The sequence below is a fragment of the Sorex araneus genome, chromosome 4 (genome assembly GCF_027595985.1).
Source record: "Sorex araneus isolate mSorAra2 chromosome 4, mSorAra2.pri, whole genome shotgun sequence".
NCBI classification, from domain to species: domain Eukaryota; kingdom Metazoa; phylum Chordata; class Mammalia; order Eulipotyphla; family Soricidae; genus Sorex; species Sorex araneus.
In genome coordinates, this window is record NC_073305.1 from 194,440,047 (window position 1) to 194,467,661 (window position 27,615).

A 27,615-nucleotide genomic window follows, 5' to 3' on the forward strand; every position below is an offset into this window, starting at 1 on the left:
AAGTGTGTGGCTATGAAATTTCTTGTGTTTGAACAGTAATTTCCAGAAATAAACTTTAATTTGTGCCCCACTGGGCATGGATCTGTTCCCCCCCAGTTTGGAACTGGACAGCAGCCACCTGACTGTGGATTGAAACTCACTGTGCCCAGGGTCTCACGGTGCGCATGTCTCTCAGAGCCACCCCAGCTGTTGTCATGTGGGCATCAATATCCCAGGTTGATCAAGGAGTCTTTTAAGTTCAGGGATTTTGTTTGTCGCCCCTTTGCCCCCACACCAGCTCTGCTTCTGTCTGTTCAGAAGTTTTTTTAAAGAGAAACAGTACAAAGTAAACATTGCATTGATGGCCCAGAAGGAGTAAAACCATAGATTCCTGGCAGTTCTGAGTCCCCCCTGCATCTCCTGCGCATGCAGAAATCCCACTCCAGCGTTCAGACTCGAGACAACAGGCAGTGAGGGGCCACTTCCAGCCCGGACCGGACTTGACAGCTGACAGCTCACAACTGCTGGCGCCTCGGCTGTCTCCTGCATGGCCCCTTTCCTTAAATGGATGAGTGCTATTGGTTTGCTGTGTAATGACAGATTGCTCACTGCCATTTAACCTTGGGCCTCCTGGACTCCCGTGAATAGGCAGAGAAGAGGGGGTGCTCGCAGAGCACGCTCTGCAGTGGACAGAGGAGCAGGAGCCTCCTGCAGGATCTCTCTGGAGGGAAGGAAGGGATAGTCCGTCTCATCTAGAGCGTGCGTGATACGGCACAGTGCTCTGATACCTGATGGGTGGGTTGACTGTGGGTTTCACCAAACTTGGGTTAACCTGTAGGCAGCCCTGGGAACTTTTCTGTGTCTAGAGATGTTTATGTATCTGAACTTGTTCATCCCGTGGACTTTATTTACTTTTATGTGTTTATTTATCTATAGTGATATTTTCATTTTTATAATTTTAATTTTTTATTTTATTTTAATGAGTCACTCTGAGATACAGTTACAGACTTAAAAACTGTCGTGATTACATTTCAGTCATATGAAATATGAAGGATGGGTTCAAGTACCCATCCTTCCCTCCACAGTGCCCATCCTCCAGCACCAATGTTCCCAGTATCCCTCCTGCCACCCCCACCCCTTCCCACCTCTTGCCTCTGGCAGGCACATTCCCTCTTATTGTCACTCTACCTTTGGGTTACAGTTTGCAGTACGGGTACTAAGCGGCCATTATCATCGTGTGGACTTTTGTTGTTTTTCGGTGATGGGATCAAACCCAGGGCCTCACTCAGTTGAGGCACAGCCCAGGTGCCCATCGTGTTTTGTACTTTTGTGGTGCAGTCCCTTCTGAAACAACTTAAAGTAAGCTGCCTTGGCCTATTTTATATGCAGACATTTGTATTCACTCTTTCTCTCCCTGCTCCTTCACCGCAGAGTATTTTCCGCCTACATAAAAGAAGTGGACGAAAAGCCAGCCAGCACACCCTGGGGCAGCAAGATGCCTTTCGGTCAGATGATGTCAGAGTTTGGTGGTAGTGGAACTGGTGGCTGGGTCCACGGGGTCAGCTTCTCTGCCAGCGGGAGCCGCCTGGCCTGGGTCAGCCATGACAGCACTGTGTCTGTTGCGGATGCCTCCAAAAGCATACAGTGAGTAATCTGCCTTTGTTTGGAGCTGAGGGCGGTGGGATCTGCCCAGCTTAACTGGCTGTGAGTATAAAATCCCCTCCCAGAAGGAAAAGAAAAAGGCCTCAAACAACAACAACAAAAAAATTGGGGGCTGGAGGGATAGTACAGTGGCTATGGTTGCAAGCAACAGAGCTGGTTTGATCTCTGACTCTATACATGGTCCCCCCAAGTACCCTCTGGAGAAATCCCTGAGCACCACTGGCTGTAGCCCCCAAACCAAAATGAAAGACAAAACCCCAAAAAACAAACTGAACAAACAAAAAAATCCCAAATGGACAATCTAAATGCGTCTATAACAGGAGTAACCTATATCTCCAGCCCCTGCTAAGGCATACTTATTTTTAAAGAGTTAGAACTCGGGGCCAGAGAGATTGGTCCAGAAAGGAAGGAGCTTGTCTTTCATGTGGCCAACCCAGGTTTAATCCCAGGCACTCCAGATGGTCCCCCGACCTGCCAGGAGTGATTGAGCACAGAGCCAGGAGTCGCCCAGAAGCAAAATAAATAAATAAGTGAATGGATTAGAGCTCCTTTGCCAGAACACTCCCAAATGGAAACCCCGGAGTGCTCTCCGAAGGCCTCTGCTTGCTTCCTAATACAAGCTGGGCTGGGGGGGAGGCCCTGGGTATGATTCCTGGCACTCAAAGAACTAAAACAAACCTACAAAAGAAACCAGAAAAACCTCAGTGGTTTGAGCCAGTGCGGTCTGTTACTCTGAGTTCTTGAGGCGAGAGGCCATTGCAGAGCTGGGAGAGCCGCGCTGACAGTAGCCAGCGAACAGTGACTCTGGGCACGTGGCCCTGGTAAGATGAAAACCTTGAAACCAGCTCCACTGTGCCGGGGGGGGAGGGGGGAGCGATGCGTTTGCTTGCGGGGCTGGCGGAAGAGGGATGGGAACCCTGCCCCCCTCCAGAATCTTGATTCCTTCCCAAGTCTGTTTCCACTGGCACCCCAGAACCCCCAAGTGGAAAGGCTCCTGGCTTGTCCACGTGTGCTGAGAACCAGTGCCATCAGCTGCCGCACGGTGATGGGAGTGACAGTGCAGAGAGAATCTCTCTCCTAACTGAACTGTGTGTCTGTCGTTTCTCTGTTCAGAACAGGGCCTTCCTGCGAGAGCCCCACTCTCCACTGTAGATGTTTCGGTCTTCTAGATTCCCCCTCTAGGCACCTAGGTGCATTTAGATTTGTGTTTGTTTCTGTTTTGATTGGAGGTCACATGGGCAGGGACCTTGTGGTGCTGGGGAGCAAACCCAGGACTCCCATGTGAACAACAGGTGCTCAGCTCTTTGAGCCATCTCTCCAGCCTTCCTTTTTAAAAAAATTTTTAAAAATTATTTTGTTTGGGGCTGGAGCGATAGCACAGCGGGTAGGGCGTTTGCCTTGCACGCAGCCGACCCGGGTTCGATTCCCAGCATCCCATATGGTCCCCTGAGCACCGCCAGGAGTGATTCCTGAGTATATGAGCCAGGAGTAACCCCTGAGCATCGCCAGGTGTGACCCAAAAAGCAAAAAAAAAGAAAGAAAAAAAATTAAAATTATTTTGTTTGTTTGGGGGCCACCCCAGGAAGTGCTCAGGACTTCCTCCTGGCTCTGCGCTCAAGAATCACTCCTGACAGTGCTTGGCGGGGAATCATAATGGGATGCTGAGTATCGAACCCAGGTTGGCCATGAGCAAGGCAAATGCCCTCCGTGCTGTACTATGTCTCCAGCCCCTCCCATTTAAAATTTCCTCCTCCTTCCCCCTTTTTTTTTTCTTTTTGGGTCACACCTGGCAATGCACAGGGGTTACTCCTGGCTCTGCACTCAGGAATCACCCCTGGCGGTGCTCAGGGGACTATATGGGATGCTGGGGATCGAACCCCGGTCAGCCATGTGCAAGGCAAATGCCTTACCTGCTGTGTGTGCTATTGCTCCAGCCCCCTTTCTTGTTGTATGAATGCGGAAAGGAAAGGTACCATCCATAAGCGATTGGTGCTCACCTGCTTCATTTCAGTTATGGTCCTTGCTTGGAGCTATTTCACTTTCTTGTGTTTTTTTCCTTTGTTTTGTTGTTTGTTTTTTTGGCAGTGTTCAGGGGGCTGTACGAAGGGCGTTGGCTTGGGATTTGCGGGCACCCCCCCCCCCCCCCGCATTGCTTAGGGGGCCGTGTGCTTCTAGGGTTGAGCCTGGGTTTCTGCCTCACAGCCTGGGCTGAGCCCTTTGCTGTCTGCCTGGTCCCTGCGTGTCTTTGTGTTTACCTGCCTGGTGAGTGTGCAAGTATGCACACACACAGCCCAGTCGAGTGTGAGCTGTGTCTTCCTCTTGGTGATCCCTAAGACGGTACCTAGTGGAGGGAAGAGAAGGGGTCTTACAAATGTGGCCTCCAACCTCGACCCCCACGGCCACAGACTCCAGGAGGCCCAGTGAGTACAGGAGAGGAGTGACATCTGATGTCATGAGTGACGCGGGCACTCGAGCTCTAGGAGGTCAGAGAAAGGAGAAGCTGCCGTCCCTGCAGCAGGCTTGGGACCCTTCATGAAGATGAACAAATTACCACTGAGCGTCAGCCACTAGGGTGGACTTCAGGGAAGCTGGAAAAGCAGCGGCAACGGCAGGAGAGTGTGCAGACTCCCTGGTGGCCAGGCTATAACCAGTTTGCCCTGAGTGTATTTGGGGTGCTTCAGCAGGGGTGGCGCACCAGCTTGGGGCCCACAGTTGTGCAGGTTGCCTCAGACTCTCATGCCGGAGATTCCTGAAAGCAGGGGTCACAGGGCGTCTTGTAGTGGCGCGTGTGCTGCCGGTGGCCCTGTGAGAACGTTCCTTTGTCATCTTCTGTGTCTCTAGAGAAGTGTCAGGGTCGAGGTCATCTCGGTTCAACAAGCGTTCTTGTGTTCAGGGTCTCCACTCTGAAGACGGAGTTCCTGCCCCTCCTGAGTGTGTCATTTGTCTCGGAGAACAGCGTCGTAGCTGCTGTGAGTACCGCTCTTCTGTCCCGGCCGCCCTGTGTCCGGCCCTCCGGAACGGGGACAATGGCTGCTCTGTGCTTTCAAAGGAACACAGCTGGCTGTCTCATTTCAGGGCCATGACTGCTGCCCTATGCTCTTTAACTATGATGATCGCGGCTGCTTGAGCTTCGTCTCCAAGCTGGACATCCCCAAACAGAGCATCCAGCGGAACCTGTCCGCCATGGAGCGCTTCCGCAACATGGACAAGAGGGCCACGACCGAGGACCGCAACACCGCCCTGGAGACGCTGCACCAGAACAGCATCACGTACGTGCCACGGTCGCTGGGCCTGGCCTCTGCAGGGAAGGTTGGGTGCTCTCCTTCTCTCAGGAAGTTCTCTGACAGACTTCCTGAGAAACTTCTCCCCTGAGGCCCAGTCATCCCTTCAGGAACGAGAAGCATCTGAGTCTGTAGCTTCCCTACCTCAGGCTCTTCCCAGATATGACGTACCCCAGGCGTCTCTCCTCTGAGGTGTGCAGACCCTACTGCAGACCCGAGTGGCCTCATAGGACTTCCTCCTTCCAGAATTTTCCCCATGAAAGTTGATAGAGAGCAAATGTAGGCTTTCTTGAATGTTCTGGTAAGGAACACGGCAGGAATATAACTATATCGGGTTCAAAAAGATGACTGCTGTTACTTCAGCTCTAGATTTCTAATAATTTATGCAAGGAGGAAAGTCTTGTAATTAGAGAAACAGAATCCTTTTGCATCAAAGCCGAGGTATTCCTTGATATATTTTTCACAAGGCCTCTGGATTATACAAGACAGTAGGACTTTGTTTTTGTACCCAAAACTAGATTTTTTTTTTTATGCTAGAGGAGAAATGCACTATTTTTCTTGATTTTTTTTTTTTTTAATTAAAGGTGTTCAGAATTGGCTACCATAGAATTTTTTCTTTTCAGCAAGATCTTTTGTGTCGGGAGACTTACTGTGGTGATGGTGACAGAAAGCATAATGGAAACCTCTAGGTTTTCTGGGGGAATTATCACATGTAGGTCGTGCTGTTCTCTTTTTCTCCTTTTCTTTTTTTTTTTTTGTGGCGCTGGGTATTGAACCCAGGGCCTTACCCATACAAGGCAAGTGCTCTCTGCTGACTGAACGCCACCCCTCAAGCTCAGGTTGTGCTTTTCATCAAGTTCAGTGGAAGGAGAAAGTCAGCTGGAAACATCATTGCTTCTTGAAAAATGGAAGCGTCAAGGCAAAGCGAAGTTCTCTTTCGATGACCAGAGTTCATCTTTGCTCCTTGCGGCTACTTGAGGGTGGAAGTCACTCTCCTTGCCCCTTGGAAATTTGTAGGTTAAAAGAAAAACAAATCCTGGGGCCAGAGAGATAGTGCAGCAGGGAGGGTTTTTGCCTTGCACACAGCAGACCTCAGTTCCATCCCTGGCACCCCATATGGTCCCCGGAGCCTGCCAGGCATGACCTCTGAGCACTGAGCCTGAAGTGAAGCCCTGAGCAGCACTGAGGCCCCCCAAAACAAGCAAACAATAAATAAGACATCCTTGGGAGTAGAAAAATAGTACAGCAGGTAGGGCGCCTGCCTTTCACACTGCCCACCCACGTTTGATGCCCACCACCTCATAAGGTCGCCTGAGCCCTGCCAGAAGTGATTCCCGGATGAAGAGCCAGGAGTAAGCCCTGAGCACTGTGGGTGTGGCCCCCAAATAAAACTAAAACAGATTATTGCAGATGGCATGCTTATTTTCACTGACACTTAGCAGGCTCTCTGCTCCTGAGTAAAGGGTCAGCCACCTCATTCTGTGGCTCCAGAGGCTGTCCGTGGGGACTGAGTGGAGTGAGGAAGACAACTCAGGGCCTGCCTGCTCTAGGGGCTAGAGCACGTCCCCCTAAAACGATGGCCACGAGAATTCACATTTCATGTAATTCTCCAGTGTTGTGAAGAATGTCTCTTTCATTCTCTTCCAACCACATAAAAGTGTCCACACCAGCCTTTGCCCTTCCCCTAGAGGACTAAGTTTTAAACTTTTGCCAAGGAAGAAAATAGTGTCTGGACTATGGAGTTGATTTTTTTTTCTTTTCTTTTTTTCTTTTGCAAGGTAGGTCAGTTGGACTCAGACAGATGACTCCATTTCTCTGTTCCTCTCCTTTGCTTGATTGGGATCTTGCAGCCTGACTGTGGCTGACATTTATAGTGGCCCGTTAAATGTTCAGGAGAGTTCTTGATGTTCAGGAGAACCCCAGCTCTCTGGGAAGATGGTTAGGGAGTTGTTTTTTTCACAGCCATGGAGTTTCGGTCATGCTTCATCCTGCCTCTGGTTGTAAAAAAATTCTTTTTCTCACCGAGACGGTGCTGCCTGCAGTTGGCGTGCGGAATGGCCCGTCCGCTCCAGTCCGTGCAGGTTCCTAACCGCCAGGCCGGTCGGTCCGGTTACCCGTCAGTTCGGTCTTTGGGCCTCTAGAATCAAGCATGTTCGCCCGTTTCCTGACTCGGGTTGCCCATAGAGAGTAGCAGCAGTTCACTCCCCCATTCCCTGCCAGAGCCGGGAGGGAGAGCTCGATTCCCGCCTGGACAGACCTCACTCACTGCCTCTTTTCTTGCTTTTCTTTTTCCCCCAGTCAAGTGTCGATTTACGAGGTGGACAAGCAAGACTGTCGAAAATTTTGCACTACTGGCATTGATGGAGCCATGACCATTTGGGATTTCAAGGTATTCTCCCCCTCCGCCTTGGAGCAGATGTGGTGGCGCTGAAACTCCATGTGAAAAAAACGTTTCTCATTTATAGACCCAGGCGTCACATCCAGTACACCCCAGAGGAGGGGGCCAGGAGGGTCGAGTTTCTTTTTTGGTTTTTTGGCTTTGTGGGTTTGGGGGCCAAACCCAGGAGAGCCCCTGCCTGGCTTATTGCACACGCCTGCTGCTGGGGGCTCCTCCCAAGTGCTTAGGGGACCATGTGGTGACAGGGATAGAACCTGGGCCTCTCCCACGAAAAGCCTGTGCTCAGCCCTGTGCGACAGGCCCTGGGGAGAGAAGTTTATGTCTTATAGTGATGCCTCTAATGAACAGGAAGGGCCTTAGGGCACTGATGAGTTTGAGGGGGAGGGGCCAATGAGACAGGGTGTGCTCAGGGAACAAGAGGGCTGTTGGAGGGTACAGGGACTGCCAGCGCTGCCGGGAGAAGGGGGCCTGGAAAGTGGCATTGCCCTCTGGTGCTCCTGGCACTCAGCTAGGAGGCACAGTGGGGGAGGCCCCAGGGTATGGTACAGGCCTTACAGAGACCGAGGTCTGACCAGGAAGATGATCAGGTGCTAGTCCAGAACTGCTGTGGGAGAACCAGGCTGTAAGGTGGGGCGTCCTGGTTCTCTGTGGGGTTCAGGCCTAGGCCAGGCCCCTTGCACGGTGATGACAACATGAACCCCTGTGGTGGCGAGGGTGTGGCCTAGAGGCGCTCTCCTGTCACTCCATCTGGGGCCAGAGAGACAGTTCGGCAAGTAGGGCACTTGCTAGCACGAGGCCGGCCCGGGAATGATCCCTGAGCACAGAGCCAGAGGAATAACCCCTGAGCACTGCCAGGTGTGGCCCCCCCAACAAAACAAAATCAAAAGGGGCTGGCCTCCAAGAGGCCTAGGCAGCAGCTGGATGGGTGTGCGGGCACTGACAGCTCTACCTACCCCAACTTCTGGGGTGTGGGCAGACGCGACACACAGTGGGGCGGGCAGGAGAGGATGGCTCCTCTGTGGGGTTGTCCTCTGCAGTGGACTTTCCTTGGTGGCAGTGGGCCGCGTCACTGTGTTCCTCGCATCCTGCAGTGTGGGAAGCCTCGGTGCCTCCGGGCTGCTGGGGAAGCTTCCTGTCTTCGCAGGCCCCAGGGCAGCTCCGCCTCCGGTCTCTGCGCCCTCAGGCCAAGTCCCTTTCTCTGCCAACCTAGGAAAGTGCTTTTCTCTTGGAGCCCGAGGACTCCAGCCCCCGCTCTGTGGCCAGCAGACAATGCTGATGCCTCAGTGCCTGCCCTTGCTGGCACCTCACTGGCCCTCTCCTCTCCTGGGGAGCCAGGGACCGGCGTGGGCCCGGGGCCTGAGCAAGGGCCGGCAGTCCTGGGGAGCATGCTGGTGCCATCTCAGTACAGTCGGCAATTACGGGGGTGTAGAGGCCACTTTTCAGGCCCCCGGGACGGCCTGGGGAAAGACCCTGCTGGATCCTTGGTGACGATTGCTGTTCTTCCTGTCCCTCTCAAGACCTTAGAGTCTTCGGTCCAGGGCCTTCGGATAATGTGAACCGCGGGAGCATCCCGGATCAGCCCGTTTGCATGCTGGCGCGGGAGAGCCAGCGCCCGAGACACTGCAGAAGCCGCGCAAATCGTGTGTGTTTTCGTTTGAATTTCATTGGTGAAAGTGTTTTTTAAAAAAACAGCAATGATTTGGGTTGTTTTCGTTCATTTGTTGTTTTTGCAATTTCATTCCATTCTTGACCAAAGCTTCTCTTTAAGTAGTTTATTATGAAAAGTGTCACACTAACTTAAAGGAAAGGGTGAGGAGATCTGTGAAATCTGCCTAAAAAATAAAACATTTAAAAAAAAAATTAAAAACCCTGAATGTGGTTTGGGTTCTGTTACATAGAGTCTATCCATTTTTTTTTTTTTTTAACAACAGGAAGATTGGGTAAATTCTTTTTAGTTTCTTAAGATGTGCTTTAATTCAGGGAATGACTCATGGGAGCATGAGAAGGCTTGAACCTGGGTTCAGTTCCCAGCACTGCATGGTTCCCCGAGCACAGAAATGGGAGTCACCCCTGAGCACTACTATATGTGACTCAAAAATCCAAACCAGCCAAACAGCCTCTTTGTGGTGACTCCATGATGTCTGCGGCTCCGTGGCTGCCACAGGCCAGCCTGCTCTGCACGAGCCCATGGAAAAACTTGGCTCCAGGAGCCATCCGTCCTGCCCGGTGTCCCCGGGGACAGCACGCCACAAGGGCACGTGCCAAGGGCGAGTGTGAGGGACATACAGAGAGAGGGCACCCAAGCACGTGGCTCCCAGGTGGCAGTGCCCAAACTCGGACGCGCTGAGACTGAGGTGCAAGCGCCCGGCCACATGACGGGGCGGCTCCTGATCCCAGTCAGATGAGTCTGGCCATCAGACCCAGCTCCGGAGGCCAGTTACTGGCCATTGGGGCTGGTGGGAGGAAACCCCTCAGGCTTCGGGGGTTTGAGGGCCACATCCAGCAGTGCTTGAGGGTCGCTTCTGGCGGTGCTCAGGGCCTGGGGAGCATCTTCTCTGCTTTCTCTCCCGGCCTGGCCTTCATTTCAGGCCTGAACATCTCAGTTGAAGAGGCACAGCCTGTGGCTTGGAGTGGGGCAGCAGGGACCACCACTCAGCATTCCAGCCACCGGAGCAGGTCTGGGATGTGAGTCCTGAGGTGTGTGGGACAGGCATGGAGTCCCCTTCCTACTGTGCTCTTGACCTCCCGGGAGGCACATACGTATTCGCGCACAGATCCAGGTGTGGGCACTGATGTTCAGGCCACGCTCAGGAAAAGGTTCCTCTACCTTGTAGCACAGTGTCCTCTGCCCAGACGCCGGAGCTCAGCTGCCATCTTGCGAGCAGGAGGGAGTATCATGGCCACGGTGAAGGGAAAGTTCCAGAAGCTTTCTGACCTAGAGTGACCAGGCTGCCCTGGGAGTGGGGGTGACCTCAGTCCTTGGAAACCTGAGAAGGCAAGGAAGGGCAAGCTGGACCCTGGGGCTCTGGAGGATCCAGGAAGGAGGAGAAAGTTCTCTAGGCCCAGGGTGGAATTCTTCCACCATCATCCCCTCCCCCTCCCCCACCTCCCAGAAGCTGTGCTGAGAAATCCTCTTCCCAAGGGAAGTATTTCAAATGTGGGCCCCCATCCCTTTCCACTTTGGGGTTCACTTGTCTGGAAGGGGTTGATGGGAACTTTGGAGTCTTGTTTTCTCCAAGTGGGGCTGGAATGATTCCTGTGAGTATCAGCGGGTGCTGTTTGTTCACTAAAAAGGGATTTCCAGAGGGTATCAGTTTTCTGAAAAGGCCAAGTACGGCTGGGAACCTCCACCCAGAGCATCTGGATTTGCCCAGCTATGGGCACCCCAGGGACAGCCGCCAGCCATCCTCCATCCCCCGCTTGTCTCTTGAAGCCAGGAAAGCTCCCAGGTGACTACAGATGATAGCTGAGCACTGTGTTGGGGGTCCAGTGCTCCCTACTTTTGGCCACCTGGAGGGGAGAATTCTGTAATTGGAGGTGGCGCTTGCCCAGTGCTGGCCACTAATGGAGGGAGTTGACCACCACATGACTGCAGGGTGGGGCATCCAGGCCCCCAGACTATACCCCATGGAGCCCCCTGGGGTTCTACCCACCCGTCCATAGGTCACATCTCCACCGATGGGCAAAGACCCCAGGACCGAAACTACCTAAAGAAGTGAAAGGGACTGGGGGTAAGGGTGCCGAGACACTCGGGGGCAGCCCTGTTGCGGGTCCAGTACCCCAGTTCTGCAGTGGGAACACAGCGAATAGGGTCCAGGGCCTGCTGACCCCCATCACTACCACCACCGGCTCAGTGGAGGACGAATGTCACGGATGTCTCTGCTCCACCAGCTGCTGCCCAGGTCGCCTCCTCTCCTGGGACTCCGTTTTCCGACCACCTGGGCGCGAGGGGCGTCGTGGGCGATTTCTGGGCTCCCTCCCAGCGATTCACAATTTGGACGTGCCAACACCCTGACAGCCCCATGGGGAGCCCAGGGTCCCGCCCCGCCCGCCAGGCCCCGCCCCCGCCCGCCAGGCCCCGCCCCCGCCCACGAGGAAGTGGCTGCGGGCGGCGCGGGGCCCAGAGCCGGGTCGGCGCGTCGACTGCCCAGAGTCCGCGGCCGGGGCACCCCGAGGTGAGGGGGGCTGCCCGGAGCTGGGGGGCCAGGGCGGGGCCGGCCGGGGTGAGGGGCCGGAGAGGGGTGAGAAGGTGAGAGGGGCGCGGGCTGGGGGCGTGTGGAGGCAGGGGGGCGCGGGGAGGGGCGCGTGCAGTCCGTGCGTCTGCGGGGGTTCCGCCGGGAAACGAGGGGGCGCGGGCTGGACTTTCGGAAATGAAACGCGGGGTTCCCGAGGGTGGGCGCCGCCCCGGGGCGAGGGACCGGGGTCAGCCCGCGCGTCCCCAGCCCTCCGCGGGCGCCCCGCCCCGCCCTCGGCCCCGGCCGTCCCCTGCACTCTGCCCAGCTCGGGGTCCCCCGTTATTTGGGGCCGGGAGGGCCCCACGCCCTGTCACTTCCCCTCCCTCCTCCAGCCTTCCGGGTTGCTCCGCCGGGAAATGAGCTGGCGCCCCCGCCCCGCCCTTGCCCCCTCCCGGCCCCCCTGCGCCCCCCTCCGGCCACCCCTCCCGGCCCCCCTAATTCCCTCCCCGGCCCCCCTGATCCCCTCCCGGGTACCCCTACGTCCCTCCCTGGCCCCCCTGCTCCCAGTCCTGGCCGCCCCCTCCCCTCCACCCCCTCCACCCCGGGCTGGCCCGGGCAGGTCCGGGGGAGTGATGAGGCCAGTGGGGTCAGCGCCGCCCGCAGGGCAGGCCGAGCCCGGACCCGGACGGCGATCCTGAGCCCGATAGTGGCAGAGCAGCCCGCGGCGCTGGTCTCTGCTCCTGTCCCCTCTGTCCCGTCCAGCCCTCCGCATCCCCAGCGCGAGGAGCTTTTGAGGTTTGGGGGGCCCAAGAGCATCGCCCTTCACCCATCAATTCTCCGTCCTGGGGCGGCCTGGAGGCCCCGTGTGGAGGGGGCGAGGCCCTTGGCCCGCTGCCCCCCTTCCCCCCCCAGTCTTAAGTGCTGTCACTGTCTTTTCACTGTCCTGGGGCCCGCCCGTGTGCATCCAGGGTTGGGAGCTGAGTGTGCCCCGCGGAAACCTTCGTCTCTGGCACAGCATCGAAGTTGAAAAAGATCCTCTTGGACCACGGGGTGGGGTGGGGGGCTGGTGTTGGGGGTGGCCCAGATGGCCCCTGAGGGCCCTGCGGGTGTGCCCTCAGCACTGCCTCCTTGGCTGTTTGTGCGTTCTGGGTCTCTCCGCCCGTCTCCACTATAAAAAGGGTTATTATGAGCCTGTTTGCTTAAAAAAGAAAGAAAGAAAGTTAGTTTCTTAGCCTGATGGCAGCGTCCAGAGACAGACTGAACCTTTCCAGTTCCTGTCCCCGGCCTCAGCCGCCCTGCCCTACCTAGCGGCTGACAGTGTCCGCCAGCGCCCACGCCAGGGAGGCCTCTGAGCGCTGGGCCAGCAGAAGCTGGGTGGGTCCGCGAGTGGGTGCCCCTGGGGCTCTGCACGCGGGTTTCTCGCCTTGGCTGGGCGGAGGTTGGCTCCCCCAACAGGAAGTTGAGTAACCGCTTAGTGCTGGTGTGAAACGGCTCGTGGGCAGCTCCCCCGAGCTGCACTGTGGGGGCGGGGGGACTTCCCTGAGCACTGCGCCCCACAAACGCAGCCCAGACCGGGTTCCCACACCGCGGGCTGCAGGAGCTTCCTGGGGCCTCTTCTAAGACACATATGGGGGGGGGGGGGCTGGAGCAATATCACAGCGGGTAGGGCGTTTGCCTTGCACGCGGCCGACTCGGGTTCAATTCCCAGCATCCCATAAGGTCCCCTGAGCACCGCCAGGAGTGATTCCTGAGTGCAGAGCCAGGAGTAACCCCTGTGCCTCGCCGGGTGTGACCCAAAAAGAAAAAAATAAATAAGACACATGTCGGGGACACCAGGTGCCGTTGACTGGTGGGGAAACACCCATCTGAACCCAGCACTGCTGGACGAGTGGCCATGCCCACCCTGGGGGCTAGGCTTTGCTGGGTCCTGCTGGGGCTGTGGGGACCCCCAGGGTGAACATGGTGAAGCAGAGGGAGGCAGAATCTCTCACACTTAGACCCAGGCTGTGTCCCCTCTACCCAGCGTGTGGTCTCTGGTACCCTGCATATAAACCACCCTCTGGCTTGGACCCGTCACCCCCACCCCTCTGATCCCCACCCTGAGCACTGTGTGACTCCCAGGGAACTGTGTATTGGGGGGAGCCTTGGTTCATGCTTTCCCACCTTACTGTTTGTGGGCTGAGGGCCCCAGCCCCCGGGACAAGGCCATGGGCTGCTAGTGCTCCCCGCTTGCTTTTTTCTCCTGGAGTGCCCCCGCCCCCGCTCACTGAGGTGGTTTACCTGGCAGGGTCACTGACAGCAGGAATCACTTCCCCATTCCCTGGCTGCAGGAGCGGGAGCCCTGGAGAAACCTGGGGGGAGGGGGCTGTGACTCACTTCCTCCTTTGGTGGGGGTGAGGGAGGAAGTGAGGGAGGGTGGGGGTGAGAGAAGGGCTGAGGGAGAGGGGGTGAGGGAGGAAGTGAGGGAGGGAGGAGGTGAGGAGGGTGGTTGAGAGAGTAGGGGTGAGAGAGGGGGGTGAGAGAGTAAGGGTGAGGGAGAGAGGGGGTGAGAGAGTAGGGGTGAGGGAGAGTGGGAGGTGAGGGTGAGGGAAGAGGGTGGGGCCTACCGCCCTCCAGCTCTGTTCTGGAAGTTGCTAGAAGGGGGAGAAGGCTGTTCTTTCCCAGGGTTGCTTCTGGCTCTGCCCAGAGTGTGGGCCACCCCCTTGCCCAGGGCCACAGTCTTCCTCAGTCCCTGAGCACTTTGGGCTCCCAGTGACACAGAAACCCTTGACTCGGCTGACCAGGACCTGGCTGGGTATAGAAGTGGGGCTGAGGGCGGGGGCTGAGGCTCAGTATGTGCTTGATCCCCAGCAACTGCCCCCACAAAACCCTATGTGCCAGCCAGGAGGAGTGACCCCAAAAAAGAAGGTTGGAATATGCCGGCAAGAGGTTGGACTCACTTTGTCAGACCCCCTGATTCTCCGATATGGACAGCGATGGGGAGTCCCCAGCAGGCCACTTCCGGGGTCTTCCAGGCCTCGGGAATGGAGGGTGGGGAGGCCTCAGTGTGTCGCCTGGGCTGAGTGTGCAAGTGCATGTGCGTGAGTGTGTGCGTGTATGTGTGTAATGTGAGTCCGTGTGTGTGAGTATGTGTGTGCGAATAGATGTGTGAGAGCAGCTATGTTTGTGTGTGAGTAGGAGTGTGAGTAGGTAGGTGTGTATGTGTGTGTGTGTGTGTGTTTGCCCTGTGCCATGTGGGGATGGCTGCAAATAAAAGTAGGGCCCGTGGGTGGCAGGAGGCCATACTGGGAGTGAGGTACCCCCCTGGCCTTCACCCAGTGCAACTCTGCCCAGAGGGCACACAGGGCCCCTCTGCGGAACTGGAGGTGTCCTCTGTGCAGACCATGACTCCAGAGACTGCACAGATCAGCCTTCCTGAGGCCAGCCTGTGCCTCACTCTCCCCCGGGCAATGACCTCAAGGCTCATAGTGCTCGGGGCCACTCCTGGCGGGGCCTGGGGGACCCTATGGAATGCCGAGGATGGAGCCTGGGTCAGCTGTGTCCTACCGGCCGGCCCTTGTTCCCATTTTAAAGACATGAACGTAGGTTCAGAGAGGACGTGAGAAAGGGGGCAGACAGGCGGCCCAGAGGGGCAGGGCACTGGCAGGGGTGACTGAGCACGAAGCCTGGAACAGCCTCTGGGCAGCTGAGCCTCCTGGGTGTGGGTCTTGATGGGGGCTGAGCCCTCGGAGGGATTTTATTTTGTTTTCTGTTTTTTTGTTGTTGGTTGTTTTTTTTTGTTTTTGCTTTTTGGGTCACACCCAGCGATGCTGAGGGGTTACTCCTGGCTCTGCACTCAGGAATCACTCCTTGGTTGCTCGGGGGACCCTATTGGATGCTGGGAATTGAACCCGGGTCAGCCATGTGCAAGGCAAACACCCTCCCCTCGGTGCTATTGCTTCAGCCCCTGGGGTTTTTTTTTGGGCCACACCCAGCAGTGCTCAGGGCTCAGTCTTTGTGGTCTCGGGGACCCAGTGGGATGCCAGGAATCAAACCCAGGTCAGCTGCGTGCGGGGCAAGTGTCCTCCCCGCTGTGCTCTGGCGCCAGGCTCCCCGTTCCTAGGGTGTGTGGAGGCAGCCTGGCTGTGCAGTGCCCTGGGCCCCTCAGGAGCAGCGAGGACTGGCACACAGGTGCCCTGGGGTGACAGGGGCTTTCTGGGGCTCCTCTGTGAGGACGGGCACCAGGGTCAAAGGGCGGATGAGCACACCCCACCCGGGTCTGTTTCCTGGAGCCTTCGTGGCATCCAGTGAGGTGAAGAGGGACACTGAGGCCCAGGAGGGCGGCCCCAGCTCAGGGCTGACTGTGGGTCCCTCCCACGCTGGCCACAGGAACCACGTGACCATGGCCTACCACAGCTTCCTGGTGGAGCCCATCAGCTGCCATGCCTGGAACAAGGACCGGAGCCGTGAGTGCCTATCGCCCTGGGCTCAGGCCAGCTGCCCCTGGGTTGGGGTGTCTCAGGGGACCCTTCAGAAACAGGAGGCCAGACGGTGTCCAGGGGGCACCCACCTGCCCCCCAATCCCGCCCCACCCTCTCCCCTCAGAGATCGCCATCTGCCCCAACAACCACGAGGTGCACATCTACGAGAAGAGCGGGGCCAAGTGGACCAAGGTGCACGAACTCAAGGAGCACAATGGGCAGGTGACAGGTGGGTCACCTGCTGGGAGTGGCGGGAGGGGGCGGAACTGGCTGGGACCCTTCGCCCCACTTGCTGGATCTGGCTCTGGGAATGGACTGGCAGGAGACACGACCCTCGTTTGGGCTGATCAAGGCCAGTCCTAAAGGAATGTGTCGCATCAAGTCACTAAAAACTCAGACTTGGGGGCTTCAGGAGAGGCTTGATCCAGCAGCTCAGCAGCCCCAAGAACCTGTTCTTCACTGTCTCTTGGCTCTGCCCCTTCACGTGTGCAGCGATTGCTGGGGGAGCGCTAACACCCGGTCAGCTCGAGCAGCAATCCCAGACCTACTGTCCCCCACACCAGCCCCCTGAAGACTCTCGCTGTACAATGCAGCTTTTATTTCTGACTGTGACCACTGAGTCCCTCCACTCAGGGGGCTTCAGCCTAGCGTCCCCCACTGCACAGGCATTGACTGGGCCCCTGAGAGCAACCGCATTGTGACCTGTGGCACCGACCGCAATGCCTACGTGTGGACACTCAAGGGCCGCGTGTGGAAACCCACGCTCGTCATCCTGCGCATCAACCGCGCTGCGCGCTGCGTGCGCTGGGCCCCCCAGGAGAACAAGTTTGCTGTGGGCAGCGGCTCCCGGGTCATCTCCATCTGCTATTTCGAGCAGGAGAATGATTGGTGGGTGCCTGGCAGGGGGCGGGGGTAGGACTAGAATATTCCAGAAAGCACTGGGTAGGGTGTCGGGCCCTGCATGACCCCAGGAGATATGTCCTAAGTACCCATAGGTGAGGGGGGACAAGGGCCCCCCGCAGTCCTGCACACTGGCATTGGTGCCTGTCCCCCTCCACAGTCCCCACAGACCCCTGAACCTGTAAGCAGCCCCCCACCTCTCCCCTGGGCCCCAGCTTAATGCCCGAAAGAAGCCTGACTGAAGGCCAGGTTCGAATCCCCCCAGGGGGCCACTCGTACAGGGCCAGGAATAGCCTCTGAGCACCATGGGATGTGGCCTAACCCCCCGCCCCCCAACCCCAACTCCTCGTTCAGAGACTGAAAGAACTCTTAGGGGTTCAGAGAGCAAAGGGAGAAGGTGCCTGCCTCGTGGACAGCTGACCCTGCCCCACCAGGGGGCGCCCCCCCATACAAACCACAAGGGCTTGTGAAGGGCTGGAGACTGGAGGGACCCAGTGAGGAGGTGGAGGGCATGGAGCAGCCAAAGGCGGGGGTGCCCCGTCCTCACCGGCTATCCTGCACTCAGGTGGGTGTGCAAGCACATCAAGAAGCCCATCCGCTCCACCGTGCTCAGCCTGGACTGGCACCCCAACAACGTGCTCCTGGCCGCTGGCTCCTGCGACTTCAAGTGCCGGTGAGAGCTGGGCCCCTGGAGACCCCGGCCCCTGCACTCCTCCTGGTGGGGCTGGCCAGTGGGGATCACGAGGTTTGCCCGGAGGTGGGTCACTGGGGCCCCATGTGCTGTCTCTGGAGGCCCCGCCTGGGCCCTCGGCTACTGCACCAGAACCCAGAGCCTGCCTGCTGTCCATCTGTCTGGACAAGGGATGAGCTTTCCGTACAAAGGCTCGCGTGCTTGAGCTGGCTGAGACACTCCAGACACCCCGACAACTGAGGTCTCTGAGCCGGGGACCCTGTCTCGGGGACTCCCACCCCACGCTCACGTCACGCATCTCTCTGCTCTTACCCCCGCGGCAGGATCTTCTCGGCCTACATCAAGGAGGTGGAGGAGCGGCCAGCGCCCACCCCCTGGGGCTCCAAGATGCCTTTCGGGGAGCTGATGTTCGAGTCCAGCAGCAGCTGCGGCTGGGTGCACGGCGTGTGCTTCTCGGCCAGCGGTGGCCGTGTGGCCTGGGTCAGCCACGACAGCACCGTATGCCTGGCTGATGCTGAGAAGAAGATGGCGTGAGTGCCAGCCCGGGCGGGTGGGGTGGGCGTGCAGGAGGCTGGGCTGGTGACCTCTCTCCCCCCACAGCGTCGCCACCCTGGCCTCAGAGACGCTGCCACTGCTGGCCGTCACTTTCATCACGGAGAACAGTTTGGTGGCAGCGGTGAGCGACGGGGGGCTGTGGTCCAGGCAGGGAGGGCAGGCCAGGTCGGGCTATGTGGCGGTCTCCGAAGCATTCCCAGCTGGACTGGCCCTTCTTCACTTCCTGCGCCGGTGGGTGTCAGGGGCCAGCTCAGCGCGTTGCCTCGGGCCTGCTAGTGTTTCACTGTGCAGAGCCAACCCCATGGAATGCGTAGCCCTGGGCTGTCTACCCCCTCTCCAGTCTCTGCAGACCCCAAAGGGCCCCAGGGAGGAATCAGACCTGGAGTACCAGATTTTGGGTCTCCCAGAGGAAGTACAAGGGCTGGATAGGACAGAAGCCCCCCGAACTCAGGGGCGGGGAGGGGGGGACAGAGACACCCCTCGACGTTCTTCCTCAAACCAGGCCGTTTGATGGCCTTGGGGTAAGGTTCCCTTCTGCCCCGCTTGCTGCAGGGCCACGACTGTTTCCCGGTGTTGTTCACCTATGACAGCACCTCCGGGGTGCTGAGCTTCGGGGGGCGACTGGATGTGCCCAAACAAAGCTCACAGCGCGGCTTGACGGCCCGGGAGCGCTTCCAGAACCTGGACAAGAAGGCGAGCTCGGAGGGCGGCGCAGGAAGCAGCTCAGGCCTTGACTCCCTGCACAAGAACAGCGTTAGGTGAGGGCCGCGTGCTGAGGGCACTGGGGGGTCTGGGAGTGCAGTCCAGTGAGGGGTGGAACCTGCGGGTCCCAGTCTTGGACAGGAGACCTTAAACTGCCAGCACTTCCGATCACAGGGATGAACTGGCCAACGAATCCATCTAGCCAGGCTGACCGCCCCTTTTTGGTCATGTGGTTCATGATGGACCTTGGCATTTTTGTTTTTTCTTGCTTTTTGGGTCACATCTGGCAATGCACAGGGGTTACTTATGGCGGTGCTCAGGGGACCATACGGGATGCTAGGAATCGAACCCGGGTCGGTCGCTGCAAGGCAAATGCCCTATCCACTGTGCTATCTCTCCAGCCCCAGAACTTGGCATTTCTAAACTTAAGTCTTGGGGGGGTCCCCTTGGAAGACAGGGAGGGGGTACCAGCCAGGACCTGAAAGGCCCCTCTTCTCTGCAGTCAGATCTCGGTGCTTAGTGGGGGCAAGGCCAAATGCTCCCAGTTCTGCACCACGGGCATGGACGGTGGCATGAGCATCTGGGATGTGAAGGTAAGCACCCCTCCCCCCACCTTCCTGCGTGGGCGCCCCTGGCGGGCTGGGGTCACACCTGCTGTCACTCTGCTCTCCCCTTCCAGAGCCTGGAATCTGCCTTGAAGGACCTGAAGATCAAATAAGTGTGACCCTGTGAGCCCCGCAGCCGGGGCCCTGGGCTGAGGCTGCTTTGCTGAGGTCCCCAAACTAGGATTTGGGGCTGTGGGCAGGAGGGGGAGGGCGGGAAGCTTTGCTGCCCTAGCCAAGGAATGTGCCTTTTACCCGGGAAACGCTTTACCTACCACAAACTGTTCCCAAGCGCGTGCTGGTCACCAACCGCTTCAAATACGGAGACAATAAACGTATGCTCACGCCCACTGTGCACCAGGCATTGTCTGTGCTTAGGGCACACCCGTGAAACAGATCCCGGGGAGGGGGCAACGCACAGCCCCACTGACAGCCGGACCCGGGAGATAAGGTGCTAGGATCAAACTAGGGGTCTCAAACCTGCTGGGTATTCACTCCATCCCTTAGCTGCTGAGCCCCTCAAACCCAACAGCCTCCCAGCTGGGAGCCCGCTCCCTGCAGGCCAGCCCCGGGACTGCTCCTGGGTGTGAAGGGCCCACAGAGGGCCCTTCTGGGGCTCCCACTTGCCCCGCCCAGCTTACACACAGCACCCTGTTGTTTTGGCTTGCTGGCCCGGAAGCTTCAGAATCTGAACAGGTCTGGCTTCGTGCCCTCTGCAGGGGCACCCTGAAAAGCACTCAGGGTGTCTGGGACCTGCATGCTGGCCCATCAGCCACTGCATTCACAGGCCTCCCGCCTCCCCCTCAAGGGCACAGCAGGTGTGTAGGGGCACTGGGGACAAGACTCTGCGTGTGGGTGCTGAGGGGTGCAGAGGGGCAGGACAACAACGCTGGCCACGCAGGACCCCACAGGGTGGGCAAGAAGAGCAGGGGCCAGGCCCACAGACGCGCCACCAAATCCAGTATGATAATGTGGACTTTAATCTGCCAAATATACACGTTGGATTCGTGGAGCCTGCTGGGCCGGGGGCTTCTGAAGTGGGCGCTGGCCGGGTTCAGCGGGCCTGGCCGCGGTCAGGGCGCGGGCTCCCAGGCGCCAGCCCCCGAGTGCACGCCCAGGCCCTTCGCCGCAGCCCATCCACGGGAGCCCCGCCCGCTCCCAGGGCCGATTCCAAGAACAGCGAGATCAACCGCGCGTCACTCAGGAAATGCTGTCCTCCACATCTGTCCCGGACATCGAAGCCGCCCTCCCCCAACCCCCCTCGAGCCCCCCAATGATTTCTGTGCCAAGATGGAGAGGAGACCCCAGATTGAGGGGGGCTTCCGGCAGAGAGGGGCTGCTGCGGGGCGCCGGGCACAGGGCGGCGGCTCCATCTCCTCCGGGCCAGGCTACTTGCTCAGGGACAGAGACTGCATCCGCTTTCCGGACAAAGTCGCATCATCTTTTGCTGCAGGCGGAAAGAGGGCAGGGTCAGACCTGGTGCCACACGGGGCATGCACAGAGCTGGTAGTCTATAGCCACACCCAGCCTGCTGGGAGGCCGCCCCTCCTTCCCCACACTCTCCAGGCAGAGCCCCAGTGATGCTCCGTTCCCGAGGCCTGGCGCGCTCTCGCGCACACACACACACACACACACACACGCACGCACGCACGCACACACACACACACACACAGTGAGCCCCAGGGAGGGAAGGGACAGCCACAGCCCCCCCCCGGCTGGCACCAGCCCTGGGGCCTGTCAGGGCAGCGCTCTGGGCACAGTCGAGCTGGGCTTCCTCTGAGTCACACTCGATGTCCCCCCAGGACACAGGCCAGGCGCCCACCTTTCCTCTCCTCCTCCTTCTTCCGGGCTGCCTCTTCCCGCTGCTTCCGGATGATGGCCAGGCGGGCCAAGTCGGCCTTGGCTTGCTCCGTCTTCCCCGCTAGATGCATCTTCATGTAACGCTCTTTTGCTTTCTGCTTCTCGATCTCTTCTCTGTTTGGATGAAATGGCAGCACAAGGGCCATTTGGCCAGTCAGCTGAGCCAGAACGGAGGCGTCACACTCCGGCCTGGGCCCAGAGTGGAGAATGGAGGGGCCAAGCGGCCAGGGTACCCCAGACCGAAGAGTGCAGCCCCCTAGAAGCCAGGATCCCACCCTACACTGGGATGGGGCAGAGCTGGACACAGGGAGGGACTGAGTGTCTGCCACCAGCCGGCAGGTCTGAGGGGTTGGGAGCTCACGGTCCCCCAACATCAGGGTCTAGAGGAGCCGGTTCCGAGGGGGTGGCAGAACTCACTGCCCGGGGCTGACTGGCTGGCGCAGGATAAACCCCCGCCCTGTGTGGCAAGGACAGAGAAGGGGCAGCGCCCACCGGCCGGCTCAGTGCAGAGAGGAGCCCTCTCTGGGGGCTGCTCTGCCAGGGACAGGAGGACGACACCGAATCCCCAACTTTACTGCAATGCTCAGGCTCGAGGCTGTGGCTCTATTTTCTCTTGGGTTTCTTGGTTAGCTTCTGGCAGACCCTGGCAGGGCTCGGGGGTCATACATGGTGCCAGTGATGGAACCCGGGCTGACCATGTGCAAGGCAAGCGCCTTGCCCACTGTCCCATCTCCTATCGCCCCAGCCTCTCTCTGGGAGCTTTTGCTGAGGAAAAATATTGGTGTTTGGTTTTCTTTCCTTTGGAGGAGCTTCTGCAGAGCGTATGCGGGGCGAACGGAGATCAGCCTGGCCCTGCGCCCGCCTCCTCAGGCCCGCATCGCTTACCGTTCTCTCCTCGAGAGCTCCTTGGGCCCGTCCAGGTCCAGCTGTGTGACTTTTTTGGTTGTCTGCGCCACCCGGTTGGGGTTCTCGATGTCGATGAGTCCCTCCACGCCTTTGCGCTTTTGCTGAGGCAAGAGGGGCAGAGCAGCTGTTGCACCAGGGGCTGAGCGCCCCGCACCCCGCCCAGCGCCCCGCACCCCGCCCAGCTCCCCACCAGACTCCTGCTCTCACCTGGCTGTGAGGGCAACTATGTGGCTCGGGTCCAGTCAGGACAGCCACATCAGGTGACAGCGGGGTCATAGGCCAAGCACCCCCCGTGACCCCCGACCCTGTCACTGGCTCTACGCCAGCCTCTCCTCGCCTTGGAAGTCAGGGTTCCGTGGGGACAAGGCGACCTCCGCAGCCAGGCCGGGTCCCCACGGCGCTCTACCCGCTACCGGTGAATGGGGTCCTGGTGGTCTGGCCGGGACCCTGCGCCATCCCTCTGAGCAGAGGAAGGAGTGCGGGCAGGGCCCAGAACGTGGGGTGCACACTGCGGGTCCAGCAACGCCTCCAGCCCGCTCAAACCTTGTACTGCTTTTCAAGGGGCCATGGAGATGGCATCCAAAGGACAACCCATCTGAGGTCAGGGCTCTGGATACCCCACCCCCCAGCTCCACGGTCACCTTCTGCCCACACCTGAGCCACTCCCCCACAATCCTCACTCAGCACAGCAACACCCCTTCTTTTCAGCTGCTCATCCAACCTGCCACCACAGCCCATGGACCTCTCCAAAGCGGGGCTCACCTCTAGCCACTCCGTCCCCCCACCTAGAGCCATGAAGCAGCTTCTTGCTCAGACACTGCTCTTGTCCTGCCATTCCCGCTTCTCCGAGGCCAGCCCCCACTTTCACCAGCTCCTTCCCATCAGAGGCCACAGGCCACAGCCTGCCACAAGGCCCTGGCCTGCTACCCCTGACCCAGCCCCTGCACTCCAAGCCTGGGCCCTCCTGTCTCTCACAAGCAGCCTGAATGTCACCCACTGACCACACACTACCTTTGCTCACGCCACACTACCTTTGCTCACGCCACATGCCCCCTCCCTGTGGCCCCACTTCCTGAGCAGCCAGGTCTCGCGATGACAAAGCCAACCCAGTGCAGCCTTGCCGGCCTCGGTACCTGGTAGTCATCATCTTCATCCTCGCTCTCGTCTGAGTCTAGGGATTTTTTCTCCTTTTTGGGGTCCCCTGCAGCCCCCTCTCCACCTTCTTCTTGTTCCTCTTCTTCCTGTTTCAGAAATGGACAACCTGCAGAATCAAAAATGCAAAACAGAACCCAAGACTATGACCCCAGCCCCACCGGCCCCAGACTGCAGGCCCGGAGTAATGACAGCCTGGAAACAGGACAAAGGTCTCCCACCTTTGTGGCACCTGCCACCCACCTCTGTGGGGCGCTGGGTCTGGGGGAACCCCCTCTCGGCTCTGCAGCCCCTCACCCCGGATGAAAGCCACATTCCCCAGGCTGGGCCCCAGCGGCTCCTGCAACTCCCCTGATGTGGGCGCGTGTGGCCCATGCACCAGTGGGTGAGCCCTCCCCTGTCCACAAAGACTGTCCACTTGGCCGGCTTCCCAACACGCTGGTACTGCCCCTCCCCTCAACCCCCCAAGAGCTGCACACTCCAACCCTTACGTATACCTCCATTTCCCAAGGACCTGGCCCAGCTCTTATACCACACTCTGCTGCACCCCCCCAGCCGCCAGCCCCCAGCCCTGAGCCAAATGCAGCCTGGGGCACCAATTAGGGACACACTTCCTGAGGATGGACACAGCAGGAACTGTGAACTGGGCCGGGCTGGGGAAGGGTAGAGGGTCCGAGTCATGGAGCAGAGGAGCAGAGGTCTTGGGGTCTGCTGGGGACCCCCCACCCCCTGGGAAGGCAGGTACTCACCCTGGCCTTCTGCTTTTCAGCCTGCAGCTGGGCGTCGATCTCCTCAGGGCTCGTGTACTGCCGTGCCCGGCCCTTGTGGCCTCCCTTTCTCCCTGCACGGGGACAGCTGCGTTAGGACGAGGATGAATGCAGACCCCAGACCCAAGGTCCATTCGGTGGGAGAGACCTCAACTGTCCCCTCACCCACCTCCTAGTTCAAAGGGGCACGAGAAGCCCCTTCACCCTTCTGCGGCTGATTCGGGCTGGGGTGCCGGATGCAGGGCCCCCCAGTTAGACACAAGTGGGAGAATGGGGCGTCTACACAGCGACCCCACCCAGGAAGGCCAGTAGGCCCAGATGCGTGCTCAAGGGCTTGTCCCTAGGGGCTTCTTCTGGACCCCAGCACAGCTCCCAGACCCGAAGCTGGCCCAGGCCCAGCCGACAGTGCGGATCTGCTCCCATGGGAAGGCACTCCAAGTATCAAGCTAGGGCTGTCACTTTTTTTTTTTTTTTTTTTGCTTTTTGGGTCACACCCGGCAATGCACAGGGGTTACTCCTGGCTCATGCACTCAGAAATTACTCCTGGCACTGCTCAGGGGACCATATGGGATGCTGGGAATCGAACCTGAGTCAGCCGCATGCAAGGCAAACGCCCTACCTGCTGTGCTATCACTCCAGCCCCAAGGGCTGTCACTTTTCTAATGTAGTATTTGGTCAAGAGGCAATTCTTTATCAGTGCCAGGGAATATCATCAAATGTCACATTCACCAAAGTGGCAGTAAAGAAAATATCAAATACACAGGGGAAACCTGGCTGCTCATGGGACACAAAGCCAACCCCCAGCGGGGCCACACACACACACACACACACACACACACACACACACACACACACACACACACACACACACACACACACACACACACACACACACACACACGACAGGGGTGAAGGCACACGCTCTGACTGCACCCTCCCAGGAGCACCCCAGGGATGGCCCTGGACAAGGGCAGCCCTCCTTTCCCAAATGTGACCAGCAATTCAAGGCTAAGACCATCGTTTTATAGGCTGCTCTTGAGACAGGACAGCAGTGACCCTGCTCATGCCATCAGCCTGTTTTACAGCTGGGTGGCACCCGCCGCTTACAGGGGACTCTGTGGTGGCCCTGGTCTCAGTCCAGCCCCACCTTTTCTGGGAACCACAGCCCAAGTGACCTCCCATAACTCTGGAACCTGTAATTAGACAGCTGGGGCTGCTCGGGATCCCAGAGAGCACAGCACGACTCCCCACTTCCTCGAGAGCAGCTGCGTGGCCCTAATTGGGCTGCCCCGGACCTCCCCACCCATTTTTAATCACTAGCCAGGCTCCCAGGGGTGTCTCAGCCCATGCCTGAGAGCTGGTCATCGAGAAACCCAACGCCCCTCTGGGATGCGTGGAAGAGACCAGAGGTGACCAGAGGGGCTGACGCAGGTTCAAAGGGGGCACCTGTATAGCAACAAAAACTGAACGTGGGTGATGATCACAACAGAGGAAGTAGGTCGACAGCCAATGAGACACACGGGCCTGGGCTGGGCAGATGGCAGGAGGGGCGGGTCTGATCGAGGCACAGGCAACTCATCACCGGGCATGGCCAGAAACGAAAAGACACCCCCCCCCCAACACACACACTCTCTCTCTCTCTCTCTCTCTCTCTCTCTCTCTCTCTCTCTCTCTTTCTCTTCCACAGTCAGAACCGATTAAAACCCTACCACGACCCCTTCTTGCCCACTGGGCAATACCAAACACACACACACACACTCACATACACACACACTCACTCTCTCATACCAAACACACACACACACACACACACACACACTCTCACTCACTCACTCTCTCTCTCTTCCACAGTCAGAACCGATTAAAACCCTACCACGACCCCTTCTTGCCCACTGGGCAATACCAAACACACACACACACACACACACACACACACACACACACACACACTCACTCTCTCTTCCACAGTCAGAACCGATTAAAACCCTACCACGACCCCTTCTTGCCCACTGGGCAATACCAACAATTCAACTGGCGGCTCCAGCCACCTTGGCCATGTGGTGCTGCCCAGACTCTGTCTACAGTAACTTCTACCAGGCGTCATGCCTGTCCGAATGCAGAATGCCCGTTACATAATGGAAACAAGGGCCGGTTCTTTGCTCCTGGACACCTTAATGTCTTAGAAAAGCAAGAACACAACGTCACGTTTCCTTTTCTCGCGCAAGCCCCGCTCCCCACCCCATTCTCTTGTCTATGCCATTAACTTCTTTTGCTGGGGAGCCAATTCACCCAACCAAGAAACCTCGGTGCCCACAAAGCTCCTCCGGAGCCGAGCCCCCCGAGTCATCTGAACCATGCTGGTGGCCGTGCCTTTCAAGGGCTGCCTCCAGCCTTGGCGGGCAACACTATGAACTGGGGTGCGGACCCTAACCCTCGGCCCCGCCTTCGGCAGAGCAAGGGAGAGCGAGGTGGGGGTGGGGGGCTCTGGGAAGCGAAGGCGGGGCCGCCCTGCAGGCTTATCGCTGGCCCGACGGGACAACCCAAGGGAACATCTGTCGGGGACAGCATCTGTCGGTGACATCTGTTCCGGGTCGGGGCGGGCCAGGCACTTCGAGGGCTGACCTGCGACTGTCTCCGGCCCGGGTGACCGGCCAGGAATTGGGGAGGGGGAGAGCACGCGGGAGAAGTGACATGACTACGTGGTGGGAGGCCGCAGGCTGACGCTTGCCGCGGGCACCGGCTGGACCCCGAAACCCAGAAGCGACTAGGGGCCGCCGCGGCCCGGGACCACGGTGTCCCCGGCGCGGCGCGGGGCTGCGGCGCACGTGGGTGGCCAGGCCGGCCCCGGCCCGCCTGTGCAGTCAGCGCCCGACCGAAGCCGGAGTGCAGAGGCGGCGGTGAGGCCGGCGGGGCGGGGCGGCGGAGCGGGCGCCGAGCATCCCCCGGGCCCCCGCCCGGCTCCGGGGCGGCCCGCGTCGGGGGGCGCGGCGACTCGGGGAGCCCAGAGGCTCCGCGCCGGGGAGCGCAGCCCAAGGCCGGCGGCCCCGCGGGCCGGGAGCGAGGCCTCGGAGGGGCGCCGAGACCCGTCGGGACAATCGGGCGTCGAGGCCCACGCTCGGGGTCCTCGGGCGCCTCCGCACCGCGCCCCCGCCGGGCCGCCCGCGGGCTGAGTGGGCAGCGAGAGTCAGACCCGGGCGGCCCCTCGAGGCCCGCAGCCCCCGCGCGCCCGCCCCTCACCTCCTTTAGGCATCGCGGCTCCGGCGGCTGCGGCGGCGGCGCCTCGAACTGACACAGGAAGCGGAAATGTCTCGGGCTCGACTTCTTCCGCCCGGCCAGGCCCCGCCGCGCGCCGCCGCCGCCGCCGCTGCTGCCGCCGCCGCCGCCGCCGCCGTTGCCGCGAGGATCGGGGGCCTCCGGAAGGCCGGCGCGCCAAGCCGGCTGCCCCGCGAGCCGCCTGTGCCCAGGCCGAACCCCGCGCGGCCGGGCGACAGCGGCCCCGGCCTCCCCGCCGCGGAGGACGTGTGA

The 27,615-nt window shown here is 59.1% G+C and overlaps 3 protein-coding genes across 3 annotated transcripts in view; 2 read left to right on the forward strand and 1 right to left on the reverse strand.

The window, feature by feature from the left end:
* ARPC1A (actin related protein 2/3 complex subunit 1A) overlaps positions 1-9,199 on the forward strand; it is a 28,961-nt gene extending 19,762 nt beyond the window's left edge. Inside the window, exons 6-10 of the mRNA XM_004617334.2 lie at positions 1,411-1,623; positions 4,535-4,610; positions 4,717-4,910; positions 7,221-7,311; positions 8,838-9,199. Of these exons, the coding sequence (XP_004617391.1) occupies positions 1,411-1,623; positions 4,535-4,610; positions 4,717-4,910; positions 7,221-7,311; positions 8,838-8,876 (613 nt within the window). The 3' untranslated portion in view covers positions 8,877-9,199. The remainder of the gene's footprint in view (positions 1-1,410; positions 1,624-4,534; positions 4,611-4,716; positions 4,911-7,220; positions 7,312-8,837) is intronic.
* Positions 9,200-11,391: 2,192 nt separating this feature from the next.
* On the forward strand, positions 11,392-19,748 carry ARPC1B (actin related protein 2/3 complex subunit 1B). The gene is made up of 10 exons (XM_055135796.1): positions 11,392-11,495; positions 15,864-15,940; positions 16,080-16,184; positions 16,621-16,843; positions 17,421-17,528; positions 17,870-18,076; positions 18,147-18,222; positions 18,654-18,859; positions 19,306-19,396; positions 19,483-19,748. The coding sequence occupies exons 2-10, from the start codon at positions 15,877-15,879 to the stop codon at positions 19,519-19,521; spliced, it is 1,119 nt and encodes a 372-aa protein (XP_054991771.1). The 5' UTR covers positions 11,392-11,495; positions 15,864-15,876; the 3' UTR covers positions 19,522-19,748.
* A 614-nt stretch (positions 19,749-20,362) lies between these two features.
* PDAP1 (PDGFA associated protein 1) lies at positions 20,363-27,459 on the reverse strand. The gene is made up of 6 exons (XM_055134363.1): positions 27,328-27,459; positions 24,073-24,164; positions 23,305-23,412; positions 22,151-22,272; positions 21,228-21,379; positions 20,363-20,852 (listed from the first exon to the last, which is right to left on the reverse strand). Exons 1-6 carry the CDS (start codon positions 27,338-27,340, stop codon positions 20,794-20,796), a joined length of 546 nt encoding a protein of 181 aa, XP_054990338.1. The 5' UTR covers positions 27,341-27,459; the 3' UTR covers positions 20,363-20,793.
* Positions 27,460-27,615: the final 156 nt, after the last annotated feature.

What these genes read in the sequence shown, in the direction of transcription:
- ARPC1B (XM_055135796.1), top strand. Translation starts at nt 15,877, where the DNA reads ATGGCCTACCACAGCTTCCTGGTGGAGCCCATCAGCTGCCATGCCTGG. An exon ending in CTGGAACAAGGACCGGAGCC is followed by an intron (nt 15,941 to 16,079) that starts GTGAGTGCCTAT and finishes CTCTCCCCTCAG; the next exon opens with AGATCGCCATCTGCCCCAAC. An exon ending in TGAGCATCTGGGATGTGAAG is followed by an intron (nt 19,397 to 19,482) that starts GTAAGCACCCCT and finishes CTCCCCTTCCAG; the next exon opens with AGCCTGGAATCTGCCTTGAA.
- PDAP1 (XM_055134363.1), bottom strand. An exon ending in CTGAAAAGCAGAAGGCCAGG is followed by an intron (nt 23,413 to 24,072) that starts GTGAGTACCTGC and finishes TTTCTGAAACAG; the next exon opens with GAAGAAGAGGAACAAGAAGA. An exon ending in GAAGGAGGAGGAGAGGAAAG is followed by an intron (nt 20,853 to 21,227) that starts GTGGGCGCCTGG and finishes TTCCGCCTGCAG; the next exon opens with CAAAAGATGATGCGACTTTG.